Raw genomic sequence first — 18,028 nt, 5'->3', positions numbered from 1 at the left:
TACTGAAGCAAATGTATATGTGACACAAAAAGGCAATTTATTATTTTAGCTGTTAAAAAATATGCTTGGCCAGTGTATTTTTTCATCAACCAGCCCCCTTGGCAGGTGAGTCAAAAAGTTAATGTCAGACACTGACTTTCACTCAAAACAGTCTTCAAACACATTTCCATTACATACAGTAGAGCTACACTATAAAGAGGAGACTCCACTTGAAATGGATGTCAAAGTCCTCTTCAGTCAAGCACTCTCACCACTTCTGTCTATTGCTGTGTGGTTTTTGAGTCATAATAGACATGGAGGTACTGCACAGTTAGTAACCAATACTGATTGGCAGCACTGTCTAAACATACAGTAAAGGTGTCAGTATGCCTTATACCAGTGGTTCTCAAAGTGGGGTCTGTGGCATAGCCAGGGGGTCAGTGAATATATTACAAGTACGCCTATACTCATAGAATCTGGGGTTACGTTACATAACCAACGTTGTGTCTATTACTCCCACCCACACTAGCTTTTGGCCAGTAGAACTCTGATATGATCATGAAACATCACATCAATCTGTCATGAATCACTCACTTCACTCAGGGCACAATGAACTGTTCCTGCTGCTGCTTAGCTTGGCTTATTAGCCAGCTAGCTAGCTGAGTTTGGTTTTATTGAAATTTTTATTGGTCAGCAGGAGACCAAAATGCGTCATATGTCAAGCCTTAGTGAATGAAGCCAACCAAGTTAAAGCGACATCTGATTGCAAAGCACCCAAAATATGAGGGCAAATCAAAAGAATATTTCCATTGAAAGAGCAAGGAATACACCCACCAGAAAACACTGGTCACAACTTCAGAGAAAGCACAGAAGTCTTCTTCTTTGGTGGCCCAATGTATTGCTAAAAGTAAGAAGCCAAACACAATTGCACAAGAACTCATACTTCCAGCGGCATTGAAATGTGTGAAGTCATGCTTGGGACAGAAGCAGCTCATTAACTGAAAGCTGTACCTCTCAAATGACACCGTGAGGAGGAGAATTGATGAACTCTCAGTTAACATTCAGTCACAGCTACTGGATAGATTGCATGCTTGTGAGCAATTTTCTATTCAGTTGGACGAATCAACAGAAATTGCCAGTGTGGCTCAGTTAATTATTTTGGTTCACTATCCATGGGAAGAGAACATTTTGGAGGACTTTCTGTTCTGCAAGGAGGTGCCTGGGAGGACAATGGGTGAGTATAAATGCTGTCACGTTGAGTCCAGATGCAATTTGAATAAAATGACTCTGTTTAAAAGTATATACGTGGTTTTAACATGATTCACATTGAAACATGTTTCTGTTTATCACTATGAAAGAGGTCTGAAGTATTTAGGTTGAAATGTTTTAGAATACAAATAGTTTCAATGGCATCTAAGAGTACAAATGGTAGTTAGCATATGTTTAATCGGTGTTATGATTATGAGGGGGTCCTTGGAAAAATTTCTCCCCTACAAGGGGTCCCTGGCCCCCAAAAATTTGAGAACCACTGCCCTACACATTCAATGTCAGTATAGGGGGGCTGCTTCAGACCCTGTTTTGTAACCCTCAAGCTATCTTTTTTATTCTTCACACAGCTATGTCACTCATCACTTTTCATGTGAAAAATAGAGCGCAACACTATGAATGGTTTAAGGGGGACTTATTCAAAACTATTCGCTGTTATCCCCATTTGTACAATTCATGACATCATGCCACTTTCTACGATGGTAGGCTTTTTGACCCACCTTGGAGTGTGATCATTTGGAACAGGCATAAACACTTTTGCCTTTTGACAAAACTTTGTACAAACTAGTTAATTTGAAGCATACTTTAAAGCAGGGGTTCTCAACCTTTTGTAATTTAAGGCCCACTTCTGATTGTTAAAAAATTTCCGAGGAACACCTTCCCAACATAACATGACAAAAAAAAATAACTCAGCTGGGAATATGTGTTATGCCACTGTCAGCTGTAATGACCAAAATGAATATTCTGCTTACCCGCAGTGAGACATGTAGGCTTGCTTCTGGGAAATAATAAGATCAAGTCATGGTGGGATGGGTGAGAGGTTGACATGCAGAGTAGCATTTAAAGTTGCTTTCAGTTTGTTCCTTTCCTTTGATTTTGTGTCAGTCACAAAGGAAAACCCTGACACACATAAATAGGTGGTGGTGAAAGGCAACAGAAATTTGATTGCCCATTTTGACAGAGAGGGATATTGACTGGCAGCCAGCATCCAGAATGAAGCCAGGTCAACTTGTGTGAGCTGAAGCATCAGGCTGCCATCTGAGAGTTCTGTCAGTTCATTTTCCATCACAGTGGACAGAGCCATGTCTTCTGAAGCAGGATCCCCAGAGAAAAGGTTCAAAATCCAAAGGTTTCCATGTCACGGGTCCTCTGGGAAGTAGTCTGCAAACTTTTGTGACAACTGAGTCAAATGCTTGGTTATAGCACTGGATATGTATAGCCCACCTTACTTCACTGTGGTACAAGAGCTGCAAATGCTCTGCATCAAGTCTTTTCACATGGAGCAGCAAAACATCTTGAGTTGAATGCATTTCTCTTGAAAACACCCTGCGTTGAGTGTATTTTTCTTAATATAGTTGACAGTTTTCACAGCTATGTTCATGACTTGATGCAGTTCTGGTTATATCTACTTTGTTAGACTTTCCCTATGTAAGAAACTGCGTACACTTGGCATCTGGCACCCTCTCTTGGATCTGTTTGACAACACCACAATGTTTTCCTGTCATTGATGCAGTGCTGTCTGTCCAATTTTGTACAGTATTACCAATCAAGACCTTCATCAGTGACGTAATCATCAATGCTATGCATTACATTATCTGCCATTGTTTTCGTGGGAAACTCTTTGCAAAACAGTAGATCTTCCTGAAGATTACTGTCCCTGCAGGATCTTACAAAAACTAGCTAAAAATAAAGTGGCATTGCTAGCGTCAGTCGACTCATCCAGCTGTATGGCAAAGTATGTGTCACACCCTGAATGGACTTTTGTGTGTTTTTTGGACTCTTTGTGTTTTTGTTCTTTTGACTTCCTTGGGTTTTGTTATCCATCTGATGCCCTCAAACTTTTTCTGTTTTTAGTTGGACTTTTTGAGGGACTCTTTCATTTCTGTTGCACTTATGTTGCCTGGATTTGGTTTTCTCCTTCTGTGTTCATGTGCTCCTCCTCTCACCTGCCCTGCATTACCCTCGTTAGCCCTGCCCTGCTCTGTGTCTTCCCCACACCTGCCCTGTATCAGTCTCGTCAGCCCTGCCCTGCTCCGTTTTCCTCAGCCAATCACTCCCAGCCTGCCCTTGTGTCTAGTCACCTGTTTCCCGTTCCCTGATTAGTTGGTGTGTATTTATAGTCCAGTTTTGAGTTCAGTTCTTGTCGAGTCATCTGTGTTTTTTGTTGAGTCATTTTTGTTGTATTATTTCATTAAATATTTCTGCATCTGATCCTGCCTGCCTGCCGTCATCTGCATTTGGGTCCACCTGCTCCACTTGCCTTCATGACAGTATGGGCTTGCCTTTATTCTTTAGGTTGGCATTCAATGTCATCACTTATGCCAACAATACTTTTGCTCACTGTCATTGGAAAGTGATATTGACTGAATTTTGATTGCAGCTGCCTCTCCCAGTAACTCTTGGCACATATCCACAGTGCTAGGCAAAATAAGCTCCTCTGTGATCGTAAAGGGTTTCTCGCTATGAGCTACATGAACAGCAACCATATAGCTAGGTTTCAAAGTGGCTTTTGATTGAGTTCCTAATGTTGTGGTGACTTTCTGTTGTGCCTGAAGCTCGTTCCTTTTTGGCCTCCCAACACATCCTGGGTGCTGTGCTGTGTGTCCATCCTGTGTTTAAGTGTCTCTAGGGCTTCAATGGTATTAGCATTATCATTTGACAGGATTTCACCACATTCAACACACTGCTTTTGGCTCAGCATCACTGTCTGCCACTATGAATCCAAATTTAATGTATTCAGGGTCATATTTCCTCACCATATGCTTTGGAGCTTTTACTGGCGCAGGGTTGTCTCCGGCATCACTTTTTCATTTGAAGAACTGATCCATTTTATGTCACTGCATCTGAGGGAATGTTAGCTAGCTAACAGTGGCAACATCTTTGTCTCTACCTGATGTGTCATGATTGGTATCGTGATATTCAAATGTAACTGGTCATTGAAATTGTGCATTCATGTGAATTCTTGAGGACATTTAGATATAAAATAACTATCTTTGTAAATAACCAAAAAAGTTAAGTTTAAGCTAACCATTTGGCAGTACTACTGCCTCCATGGCCCACTAGATGGCACTCTGAGGCCCACCAGTGGACCCAGCCCACTGGTTGAAAATGGCTACTTTAAAGGATGGGTTCACAATTTTTCAAGTTTGTGTTAAAACAGTCAGTTTCCCAAATGAACATTGAAACATGTTTTTCTTGCCATAATCATTCCACCTGTTCACACTAACCATCATAATGCCCTGAGAATGAAAGTGATAGGGGACAAAATCCACAGTCCTCCATCTGTGCAAAAATGTATTTAAAAGTTTCTCTGAAGATAAAATGAAGCTACAGTCGTCCAAATAGTCAAATCAGGTAGATATCTTTCAAAGTTGGTCTTTTTAGTGCCAAAGTTCCTCTTTTTGTTACTATTCTTCCACCGCAGCTCAACAGGGAAACACAAAGAGGGAATTTGATGCTAAAAAGACTGTAAATGTGGCAGATATCCATATGATATGACTAACTCATACTGCTGAAGCCTCATATAAGCTTGTGGAGACACTGTGGGTTTTCACCCCCATCCATTACATTGAAAGCACATTTGAAGGGGATCTTTTAATAGCCAGTATGAAAAGGAGGAATGATTACAATGAGGAAAACCTCTTTCAGTGTTCATATGGGCACCTAACAGTTGTTTTAAGACAGACTTGAAAAATTGTGAACCAGTCCTTTAAGGCCGGGTCACACTGGAAAGTGAGACAGATGAATATATCCATTTGTCTGTGAAATAGGTGGCTCGAGAAGCTTGGTGACTCAGTGAATACCCACAGGGCTAGTTGGAGACCTACTGTAGCTGTGAGCTAATTACTAACACAGTAGCCATCGGAGACATTTGTAAGAATAGCCACCTGAGCTCTGTTTTCTCTGTACTGGGACCTTTACTCCCCACTAACATTTTGTTCTCAGTATGGTAAATCATTTCATTCAATAAGTAGTTTCATTGAAGAAGTGGAAAGCAGTTTTCTGAGCTAATGAGCTTGCTAACTGCTTGCTATCTCTTAACAAGCTTGTTATGTCTTTCACTAATGGGACAATAACTTCACAGAGTTTATATTATACAAAAGATGTATTTGTACCATCGACTCCTGTCTCTGTCTGATAATTTTGTTGGAGCAGTTTATACTCTTACTGTACTCTTAACTCTGAGGTTAAATAAAACTGGATGGATTTGGACTCCCAAGCTCTGTTACCCAAAGACAGCTCACTATTTATTGGGCAATGGCATGAATTTGTAGGTCAAACCAAAGTGCAAATCCACAAATTCATTATTTTTTTTTGCTGTAAAATGTTGTTTTATATGCTGGTGTGAGCAGGCTTTTAAATGTATGTTATCATTATTATAAGAAGGGGGGATATGGAAAGAAGATAATGGATGGATGGTGCAGGAGCTGTAGGAATTTGGAACATATGCTTCCTGAAGCTGAATATATTTTGTTGTGTGTTGTGTAGCAGCATTGGGATAAGCTGTCCCTCTGCTCTTGTGGTCCTGGGTATGTCAAAATACAAAAAATAAATAAATTCTGCATGTTTTCCACAACCCCAATATGAAAACAACTGATGATTCATCAGAGCCACAGACACCCAAGACATGAATTAGCAGTCCAGTCGTGAGGGAAGGCAGCAGAATGAGAGGAGTGAGGTGTGGTCTCTCCCCCGGGAGAGCTGCTCGCATCCTCTGCTCAATTTTTGTGTTTCAACAGAAACAACAGTGCATTAATGTTCCCTCCAACACTTTTACACACTCCCTGTAAACCCGCACTTCATTTCAAACTTTACAGCCGCTAATCCTGACTATCCCCCTCTAATAGGATAAAGGGAGATTTTTTCCAACAGCACCACAAAAGTATTATCGAATGCCAACAATCCTTTCCATAGGTTAACATATTAATCTGTCAGAATAAAGCTGCTGACGGTTTTTTGAGCTAAAAACCTCAAGCCTCTCAGCTCTTCTTCTAAGACTCCAAGAGCAGTAATAAAAGCAAGACGATTACACCCGTAAAGCAGAAGGTTTTTCCCAGCATCACAAAGAAGGATGTTGTTGTTGGTCATTATATTCCACAGTAATATCCACTAGATTCATCTCACAGAGGAGAAACAGGGGCAGACAGCCTCAGAAGCTCAGCACTGATATGAATTACGTCATGCAGATGGGCTTAATAAACATATTCACTATGGCTGCTGAGACTCATTTACTTGAATGCAGTTCCTTTTCCGAAACACTTTATTCAGTTTTTGTTTACCAATAAGTCAGCACATTATTAAAAACTTATTAAACCACTTTGATCATTAAAACCATCTCAAAACATACAGCAAAATGAGAACGAGGCTAATTCTCTGTTTACGTTTGCTTGGGTAATCGTGTCACAATGTTGCTTTTACCATCAGCCCTACAAAGCTCATTATGGCCAAGCATTAATGCAGCAATTACAGCAGGAGGCAGACAGCTAATGGATGGGTCACAGATAGAAAGAGACTGTTTACCTCCATTTCTCCCTCATTTTCAGCATATGAGTCATTGCATTTCTCTGGGCTACTTCTATGTATGTATCTGATACACAAATGTCCTGTAGATATATGTAACAATGCATTTGTGCTTTTGCATTGTACATTTTCTGTATATATGGTAGAGCTGTAGACTTTAGACTGGGGCTTAGTCACACTCAAGTTGTGAAAATGAGGAATTGCAACTTGACGTTGACTTGTGGTAAGACTCAGCTTACTTGAGACTTATAGGCTAAAAGCTGAGGAGACCTGACTCGGGGACACATAAATATTGAAAAATGCTGCGCTGCCAAGCTGTCATGAATAGGTAATAACATAACATGGATGCAGTGTCTCCATAACCTAATGCACTCTTTAAGTTGCAGCTCAAGCAATTAATCTATACACATAAACAAGTAGCTTAATAGTTTTCCCCTTATCCAGCATATCATCTATCTTCCTCCTTATTTAGTTCTTATTTATGTGCTTGTTCTGCACTTAATTATTACAGGAGTAAAATATTAAAAACTATTATTAACTTGTGTATTGAAATAATTATGAGAAATAACCTATTTTTACACTTTCTGTCTTGTTTTGATAAAGATACTGTGCGTGGAATTTGTGATAAAAAAAAATATCTGATAAAATGTTTTTGTATAAATGTTCCAACAGCTTAATGAGACATGATTGTAGCTGCAGAAACACCATCTGAAATTACTGCAAAATAGGCTACAGTACCTGTCCCCCATGCAGGGAGACAGGTAGCCCCATGCACAGGGGAAGGCAGGGTAAATAGCCCTGAAAGCCATCTCATAATTGCCTTTCAGGGCTTTGCATTAATCTAACAATATTTCTCTATAATGTGGACATGAGCCTATGTGGCCACTGATCTGAAGTCATCTTTGTTATGTTAATAACAAGTTACCAATATCAAAGTCTAATATTATTTTCTGTCCTTCTATAAACCTGTGTTCTGACTGCACTATACATTACATTGTAAAAATGTTAATTATACTAACTTTAAGCTTGTTGAATTTGATCATTAGTTGTTCCAATGTAAAACATTGACAATCAGATTAACAAACCAGTAGCAGCTGTTTAGTGATATTAACAAGAGCTGCCATTTAGGCTTGATATCCAGTTCCATGTTTATTTTTTCACTAGTAAAGCATTTCTATTCACTCGTGAGCCATGCTGCCTAATCAGATTTCACTGTACAGTTATCATCTACACTCAAACCATGATCAGTGCTGATAAATATAAAATATGATAAATATATGGCTAAAATTTCCCTCAGGAGTGGCTGAATTTGACCCCTATCTTTCTTGTACTTGATCCACAAGACTTAAAAACAGCTCTGGTAAATGCTTCCTCCATCTTGTGCACATTCTGTACACGTAATTCGTGATAAAGCTTTTTTTTTCTTCCTTGCATATCTTGCACATAAACTACAAAATAATTTTCTTGGGCTTCTCTCATGAGTTACATAATGCAGATTTCCTCAAAGTGTTACTTTCTAGTCTCACACTTACATTCTGTTGCTGTAAAGAAATTGTCAGGTGGGATAATTTTACAGCCCACCATTTTTCTTGCAGATTTCTATCACCACTGCCGAGAGCCAATTTCCCCCCATGGATCATTAAAGTTTTATATGATCTTATCTTTATCTGTTATGAATGGACAACACAAGTACCGGCAGTGTAAAGGGCATGCTCAGGGAGCAGCTGCACACAGGTTACTACCTCCAGCCCTCTAAATATTTAAAGGTGATGTAGCCGGCCAGTGATTGCATCTCACTTCTCAAAATCACATTTCAGGTGACTGTGTTGCTCCTGCAGCTGTCATCTCTCCCCTAGAACAAGAGTTATAGAGGAAAGAATTGACTAACAACATCATCTCCACACACAAGTCAGTTAGCAAAACTCTGAGAAAGCCTGGAGGTTGAAAAGATGAGTTGCACCTTCAGTTTTGAAGTATAGGATGGATGACCTTTGAAACAGTAGTCTGACAAAAAAATCTGAACTCATGTCATATTAACTGCTTACTTTTTTCCATGGCTGTCGTTCACATTACATGGTCATGGTCAACTGTGTATACATACATGTGTATATATACATATGCCACATATGTGTTGTCAAATTGATGAATGTGTTTATTTACTACAGTTTAACTTATTTGTAGCTTTTTTTACCAGGAAAATTATATTAAAGTGGTGATCTTTTCTTCATTTGCTTCTTTAATCCACCGCATGTGTTTTCTTTAGTTGCAGTGCGTTGAACTCTCTCAGCCACCAACTTACTGTTAGGCCATATTCAGACCAAATCAGGTCAGTCCTCCCATTCATTGGAATGGGGATAGTGCATTTCAGCTGCAGACGTTTTGGCCACAGCGGCACTGCACCAGCCTGCGGCCGGGAACATGAACCAGGGTCAACTTTCAGAGAAACACAACCTGACGTCACTGCGGCTGAAGCCTGCAGTGGCCAATCACAGCCAGAGATCAGACTGATCAGAGCTGTAAACTCTGCCATGAAGGAAGACAAAGACATTAGTAGGAGGAGAGGAGGACATTTCTCTATGTTTGACAACGTGAAAAGTAAAGATAGACTTTGCTGTTGGCTTCCCGACTCATTTTAAAAAAGTCGAAAGAAAGAGAGAGAGAGCAGCGGTGGTCGAGCGAGCTAGAGAGAAAATGAAGAGAGGGAGCACTGGTAGCGAGAAAGCTGGTGAATCAGATCAATAAAACATTATTTCCTGAATGTTTCACCACGGTTACGTTCTAGAGCACAAATAAACACTCTCACACCCCCACACACCTCCACTCAACCCTGGTGGTGAGCCGCACTGCCTGATTTGGTCTGAATACAGCCTTAGTCTTATCTGTTATGTGAAGGTGCCATCCTTCTAATTTCTTCATTGAAGATAGTAATGAGTGTTTCACTCACTCATTGATTTTCACTATCCCTGTCTCATCCTATATCTTTTGTTTTCAGTAAGTTCTTAAACTTCTAGCCTTTCCTTTATTTTTCTTCTCAGCTCCACCTCTCCATTCTTTTCCTCTCATCTTCATTAGTCTCCAAATAATCAAACTCCACTCTTGCTTCTTCCTCTCCAGCTGCCATTGAGGCCTGCCTGGGTCACCTGCTGAAGAGACGGGCAGCTGGTTTTCTCCGCAGTGACAAGATTGCAGCCCTCTTCACTAAGGTCGGCAAAGTCTACGACACCGCCAGTGAGGTTTGCCGCAAAGTGCAGGAGCAACTCCAGCAGCAGGCTGATCTCACCAGGTTGGTGATGCAGCTGTCCTCTCCCCCTTTTGTCACTTTGTGTCCACTTTACTTAACTGAATTTATACAACTTCTACACAACTCTCTCTGTGCAGCAGTGAGTGAGCACTCACTAAATGCCACTTAAGAGACAGTTTCGATTTCACTTTTAAGTTTTAATTCATCATTTCCTGATTGGAGCTTTCCCACCAGGGACCATACCTGACACCACAATCAGAATGTAATTTGTGCAAATTGAGTGAATCTGCTGCCTTAATTAGAGGGGAAGAGACATTCTTCTCCATTACAACCCACTTTGTGATGGAGAATAATAAGACTCATAGTGTAGCTTTAATTATGCACCAGAACATCAACTAATTAACATCAGCAGCAATAAATTTACCATCAGCGACAGTTATTATACAGGGTGGACACAATAACAGGAACACCTGCAATCCCATGAGGTCTTCCTGCAGTACATCCTACAGCTTTCAACCTCGTCTCACAGTCCTGATTAGCACAAGGATCTGGCTAAGTGTTGAATGTTGATCACAGGAAGGAGATTGTATCCATTTGCTGATGAAGACTGGGAGGTGTGATTGGAAGTGTGAGTTGGAAAGATTTAGTTTCACATACAGAAACAGTTTGCATATCTTAAAGCACCACTGTGCCTAAGTACAGCCTCACAGAACTGCTAGCATGGCTGTAGCTTAGTCTTGTTTAGCCACACTACCAGAGCTAGCTATTGTGGGCTCTAGGGTACCTCGGGTCAGTCAGTTTGGTTCAGACTTAAACGTCTCAGTATCTATTGGATGGATTAAATCAATGGATCAAATACACACATTCATGGTCTTCAGAGGGTGAGGTCCACTGAAATAGGTCATCCCCTAAATTTTTTTCTAGCACCACTAGTCAAAGTGGTCCAAATTCAGTGTGTCCAATATTTTGGTTTATGAGCAAATACCTGCAAAACTGATGACATCCACATCATCCTCAGCTGTGTGTTTATTAATATGCTAATTATCATACATTATCATAGTTTGCACAAATTTGTTGGAGCTGTGCTTACATTATGTCCATGCAGCTGCAGCACAAACATGAGACATTAACTGCCTGTTTACCATCAGTCACATTTCCTGTGCTTCTCCATTTTCAACATTTCAACATGCAAATAAATTTCACAGGATCGATAAATAATAAACAATTACCTTAATATTTGAGACCCCCTAAAGATTTAATTTTGAAGTATTCAAGATGTTTCACACACTACCAATAATATTTATTTTCTATTTGGGCATTATCAACTTTCTGTCATTCCTTTCACACCAGGTCAGTTCCTCCATGTAAAACACAGAGCTACAGATACACTCCATCACCAACAGACAATCTCTGGTCAGTTGAGTGTTTACTAAAGCTGAGCAATCTGTGTGCACACTGTGATAAGCCTCGGGTGTGTTTCTAGGAGTGTGTGTGTGTGTGCGTGTGTGTTAGGGGGTTGGTGTGTATACTTGCATGCGTGTTTGCATATGTATTTCTGCGTGTATGTGTGAACACACAGAGTATGATAAACTGCTTTATCTGCAGGCACTTAGGTACTAGCCGAGCTGTTTGCAAGCCCATTAATTGTCCATTACTGGGAGCCACATGGCTACCACGTGTCTCTCCAGGGCTGCAGAGAGAGACTTCCAAATGGAGGAGAGAAAGCTTTGGACACTGGGCACACAAACATAAACCTACAAGTCTGCATAAATGATGCAAAAACAATAGAACACACAGGCAGAATGTGTAGCGAGACGTTATTGCAACATTGCTGTTTTATGTAAATCAGCGGAGTTAAACATGTTTGCGTATGCTGAGCGCTCAGCTCTCCTTCTGCATATCAGCTGCCGTCTCTCGTTCATCTGTCACATCTCATTGGCCTTTATTTCCCCAGACAGACTGCACACAACATTAAAGCGTATTATTGTTTATGGATCTGGTTTTGCACAAGTCACACCCCTCTGCCTGAATGCATACATACATTCATGCACACTCATAACACACACACACACACACACACACACACAGCCATGTTCCCACCCTCCCCCTTCTCCCCTCATCCCACCTCAGGGCTCCATCTCTCATTTATCCTGGTTGCCAAGGCAACCTGGTTTGCGCCACTGGCGGCGAAAGAGGCACAGAGCATGATGGGAAACATGAGGTGGAGAGAGAGAATATGAGCAGACATCAACAGTGGAATAAAGAGTTGCAGCGGTGAAGTGAATAGTAATTACAGCAGAACAGGACTGGATGGTCTGGATCTGTTTGTGTGTGTGTGTGTATTTGTGTGTGTTTGTATGTGTGTGTGTGTGTGTGTGTGATTCACCAGGTCTGGTAAACGGGTTGTATTTTACCTTCTGCTTGCCAAAGGCTGCAATTGGACATCCTGCTATGGCTCCTTGTGTCTTAGTGATGTATTCCTTTATAACCTTCCCCCTCTGACTTTATCTTTTTTCTTACCAAGAGACCACAGTGATAAATTACCAACACATCACCCTCTTTTCTTCTCTCTGTTCCTCTGCTTCTCTTTCTGACTCACAGGGTAAAGAGCAAGACTAGCATATCATCTGCATTCATTTCCTACTGAAATGCTGCAGTGCTAGCAGCAGACCTGCTGTGGCAACAGCTCTGATACACATTAAAACATATATCCACTTTTATGCCTGGCTTCTTATTTTCTTAGTTAATAATATTGTATTCACAAAAACAAATGTAGATCTTGAATGTGCCAGCATTGTGCAAGTCCAATGGGGCAAAAAACACAAATGATGATTAGATGGTTCGCCAGAAAATGAACGAAAATGGTAATGTTTCACCCAAACTGTCTGTTGTAAACATCCAACACAGTTTATTCAAGGGACAGCTACAACTTGTAAAATGAGGGTCACATGAACAGTATGGGGAACCATCAACAGCTAATGAGCTAATCTGCTAAAATGTTTACTCCTGGTTGACCAATGCTTGCTGTGCGAGCTGTTACTGTCACCTTATACAGACTACACTGTCTTTGGGTTTGACAATGTAGGTATAATGTATCCATTATATTATGGATATATTATATAAAAATGTTACAATGGATACATTTCAGTAGGGAGTAATTACTGAAAATGACTAAATATTATCGGAGGGCAAAACTCTGAAAATCCAAGTTGTAAAAAAACAGTATTTTTCTTCATCATACAACAGCTCCGTGCTAATGTAATACCTCCTAGAGTGGATGTCACACACAGTACATATTAGCCATTAGCTATCTGGCTATACCTCAGTGAGTCTCCACATGGAGGCATTTTGGATTTTAGGCAACAGTATCCTTCAAACCGAGTGCTTGTCAAATCATCAAACAGTGTTTAAAACCCCCTTCCACCACACTTTTCTGATGTTGGAATTCTCAACATTGTTTTTTAGGGAATTTTATTTAAGACTTTTTGTCCTTAGTCATGTTTGGACAGCACTTCTTACAAACAGGTATTTTTGAATCATACCGAACCCTTTACAACTCATAAACTTGTATTACTATTTTAAAATATCTCCAGTATTATTGTGTATAATAACCCACACAAAAATCATTTAAATGTACTGAACATCTGCTGTTGTAGCTGTTATATCAGTGCAACACACCATCAAAACCCCATAGAAAAAACTGAAATTCACATCATGCACATCCATAATAAATCACCCTGACATATTCCTTTGCACATTCATATTCATTTGTCAGTTCAAAATGCAATCTGGTTGTAATCATTGTAATCAATTCAGTTAGCTACATGTTGACATTTGAAATTTGAAAGACCAATGACAGAGCACAGCGAAGAGGAGAGACAGCATGCTGTAGAAAGAGATGTTTTCATAGAGGTGATTTACACATTTGATCAAACCTTCTATAATTACAAATAGATGATACACTTGTGTGAACAGATTCTATTGGGCAATATATCATCATCATCTTGTAGTTTATTGTGCTGTTTTCTGAATGCGTTATGCACAGTGATTTATGTTATATGCATATTAATCTTTGTCTGATAAAACATCACATCAAAGTTCATTCTGAAGACGAAGTACTAACCCAGTGAAGCAACATTTACCAACACTGACCAGAAAGGCTGCTTCTTTCTTTGGAAAATAAAGCTTTTTACCTAACCCTAACTCATTTTGGGAACAATATATTCATTGCTCTCATTCAGCTAGGACAAGCGCAACGAGCTTTGGTCATCTCGACATTAAGCAGCCAGCACAATGACGTCCATTGGAGAACCTAGACATGCACAAAAATTTCCTTGCACAAATACAGTAGATCTAAACAGGCTGGAAAGATAAACCTAAAAATTGTTATGGTGTGAGTGTGCATTAGGTTATTATGTTATGTTATGCACTAAAAAAAGAATAATTTGTTGAGATAGATTTATTCCAAAGATTAAACTGGCACTTTAAACTATCCATATCCTAGTAGTGGTGAAGATTCCTGGCACCCCTTCCCTTCAGAATGGCTACTCTGCTAAGCAAAGAACTGCTAAACCTCAAAGGAAGCACCAACATTGCATCATTTTCGTGTTATAGGAATAAATAAGATAGAAATATTTATATTCTGAACAAGGCAAAACCTTTAAAGGTTATTTGTGGTTTGTTACACTCCACAAGTTAACCATTGCAGTCCAAGACCAAAAATAAGAAGTCTCCTCTAACCTTCAAAGATTGGTGAAATGTACTGTGTATTTGAAGGATTAAATACATGTAGATTGTATTATTTGGGTATATTTTTATTTTTGTTCGTCAACAAACATTCAGTTCAACATTCAGAAATCCAACTAATCAGTGAAATCTGTGAGGTTTTTGTCATACTATGGTCTAACAATATGGGCTTAAATTTGTCTCAAAAAAAGTTTATTTGTCCCTTTTGAGATAATATATATATAACATCCTTACACAACAGATGTAATGATGTTATACAACAGATAAATAACACCAGGAAAACATGATGAGGAGCAAGCCTTCACTCAAAGTAACTTTTACTCCAGTCAAAACATATCACCAACCTTTCTGATTTCATCAGGGTCCAGGGTCGACACCTTGGATACACATTATTTACAACAATGCCATAACCAATAAAGAACTCAGGCCAATAATTACAATAGTATTTTTACAATTCCTTCCCCCACTGCAACAGAGTGAGACACCACCAAACTTGGTGCACACATGTTGCTTGGATCACCATGGCAACAAGCAAGGAGGAGTTAAAACCAATAATGATAGCTCCTTTTGCTCATAATGAAGAGGACGATTGATATTTAGATTGACAGTGAGATACACCAATCGGGTTAAGTGCAAGCCTCACTTAAAGAGTGGGCTGACTGAACAACACACTGGGCTACAAATACAAGGTTTTTCAGCTCAACAACTTATCGTTGCCCTTGGAAACAGTTGACAAAACAATCTCCACTCAAGGGTCACTTACGCACTCACTTGTTCTGGAGCTTTCAACTGCATCACACAGTCCTCATCAACAGATAAAGTTTGCTCAGTTGTTGTGAAACTGTACATGTTCAAACCTTCCATTATTATGAGCACTTCACATCTATTTTGGCTTAAAAGTTGAGTTTGAGAGTTGATTCTTGACCTTGGCAGCAGCAATTTACAAAATAATGTCCACTCAAGGTCCACTTATTCACTTGTTATGGATCTTTTGACAGTAGTCCTAAAAATGCTTAGAATAATGGCTGATGAAGACTGTGTGAAACGGTCTAAAATTCAAGAACAAGCAAGTAATAAGCTTCTGCAGCTCTGATGTGAGATTCAGATGACCTCCCCTTGCGCTTGACACCTGACTCTGTTTGCGCCTTCCTGCTGGCAGTTGATGGGGCAGGTGATGGAGCTTCCTTAACAGCTGGTGGGGAAGCTCCTTCATCTAACCATTCAAGGGGGGAGGCAGCACATAAGGTACTCGCTGATGATGTGCCAGGTGTCGACAGCAGTGACTTAGACAGTTTGGGTGATTCTGAAGGATCATCCTGATCTTCTGTGTCATCCTGTTCACTGAATGGCACATCAAGCTGGAAGAGAGGTGAAACAGAAATGGTGTCAGTGGACATCACAGTTCTATAGAAATAGCAAATCATGGTCATTGTTCTCAACTTTAACAATGTAATAATTTTTATATTACTCATGAAGACATGCCCTAATATTTGATCATTAATTTAGTAATGTGCACTTACATTTTATACTTTGCATAGCACATGCTCAAATTTCCAACTAAATTAATTTCAATAGTACTTTGCATAAAAGTGATATGCCAAAGTCAGGGATGCACGTCACCATTACATGAACAGTATGTATTTATATTTGTAGACTGTATAACTTACAGTGGTCTCACATAGATGGTGAACATTGTCTTATGAAATCCATGACCCTGAGGAGCCACTTTGCCTAGGTATCAAGGGTTTGTTCCCACTCCCACTCAGTTTTGGTTTTATCAACCTTGAGTACTGTGTCCTCAGGGATAACACCCTGGTCTTAACCTTCTCAACTGAAAGACAAGATTAAAATATAGCCGCAAGCAGTAATCCCAGGGTTCAAGCCAGCACAGGCTGTTAGAAATTGAAAGCTTCAACAGCTTAATTGAAAATATCCACCAATTTTGGTGATGTTTGGAAAAACTGTCATTGATTTATGGCCAAATTTGCACCAGGCCCATGCACGTTTGGAACTGGTGGTGCCCACTATTGAGTGATTTCAAAATTCATTGTCATGAAACATATCTTGTGAGTTTTGTAATGATTGGACAAACAACTTCTGATTTATGGTCTGATTTGTGTTATGTCATGCCCATTTCTTGCATTTGTAGTGCCCCCTAGTGGCCAATGTGAATGATACAAGCTGAAACAACGAATCGATTTATTGGCAACATTTCTGGTATTTGATTAATCGTTTAATTCACTGTTTTCAGCTTCTTAATTGTGAAGGTTTCCAGCTTTTCTTTGTCATACATGGTAGTAAACTGAATATCTATGGGTTTAAAGGGAAAGACATAGGATCATTAAAATCAAATTTACCGACATGCCTGTTAAATACTGAGAGATCTGGTTTGCAAAGTTGATATTTTGACCTGATATAGGCACTAGAAGGAAGTTCAGGTCAACAGAGCAACAAACAGACTGAAAGTATCATCTTCACATACGATCAGTATTGTGGTGCAAGTAATGCAAGTAATAAAAAAACAATATATGGCCTGAGATCAACTTAAATATAAGTTATACATTAAGTACTGTATAAAGGAGGAAATGCTCATTCTCCATGTCAAAAGAACACTGCAGGTTTTATTTAGAAAAGAAAGACCCTGTCTCTTTTACATTCTGTCTTATCTCTGACATCATCCTGATGCTCCCCCCCATCCTCTGGAGTACTGTCACTGCACACACACACGTCTTGAAAATGGTAGGGGACTGCAAAAATCGTGACTTAGCCGAAAACCTCCTTTTCGCACACACAGACACAGACACTGGGGGATTGCTAACATCGTGACTGTAGCAGCCGAGCCCCCCTCAGCACAGACTTACAAACACACACTCATTAGCTTTCTGAAGTGGGTGTGTGTGAGTGGTTTTGTCTGATTGCCAGAGATCAAACTCAGTCTGGGATGAAAGTGCTCCTCTCTCTGCCTGCTATCATGCATCTGCCTCCATATTCATAAAATACTTCACCCAGATGATTTCTAGCATAAAATGGCACCCTTTGTCTGACATGGTATAGATTTATTGAAAACCAACCAGTAATCAACTGTTATAAATACTGATCAGTTGTAATGACGTACAGTATGTAACAACTGATGATGCTGTTAAACGCTGCCTCCCGATGGTCAAAGACACAATTCTTTTCATTTATTAATCTCCACATTACTCACATGTACATAGATAGAAATTGCAGCGATACATTGCTGGAAATTTTACAGCATCCCACTACACTGTGCATCTC

General features: G+C 39.8%; 1 protein-coding gene across 5 annotated transcripts in view; it reads left to right on the top strand.

Annotated features, from left to right (window-relative positions):
• sgsm2 (small G protein signaling modulator 2) overlaps nucleotides 1-18,028 on the top strand; it is a 96,941-nt gene that overhangs the window by 48,764 nt on the left and 30,149 nt on the right. For 3 of the 5 annotated variants that reach the window (XR_006096698.1, XM_042415251.1, XM_042415256.1), the window contains exon 3: nucleotides 9,880-10,048. Coding sequence is in view for 4 of the 5 variants with exons in the window: in XM_042415251.1 (XP_042271185.1) it covers nucleotides 9,880-10,048 (169 nt within the window). In the remaining variant the exon portion in view is untranslated. Of the gene's footprint in view, nucleotides 1-970; nucleotides 1,214-3,471; nucleotides 3,541-9,879; nucleotides 10,049-18,028 lie in introns of those variants that run through there. The other 2 variants (XM_042415254.1, XM_042415253.1) reach the window with 2 other exon arrangements.

This window comes from Thunnus maccoyii, chromosome 6 (genome assembly GCF_910596095.1).
Source record: "Thunnus maccoyii chromosome 6, fThuMac1.1, whole genome shotgun sequence".
In the NCBI taxonomy this organism is placed as follows: domain Eukaryota; kingdom Metazoa; phylum Chordata; class Actinopteri; order Scombriformes; family Scombridae; genus Thunnus; species Thunnus maccoyii.
The sequence above is the reverse complement of the archived record's forward strand: the minus strand, read 5'-3'. Positions and strand labels throughout refer to the sequence as shown.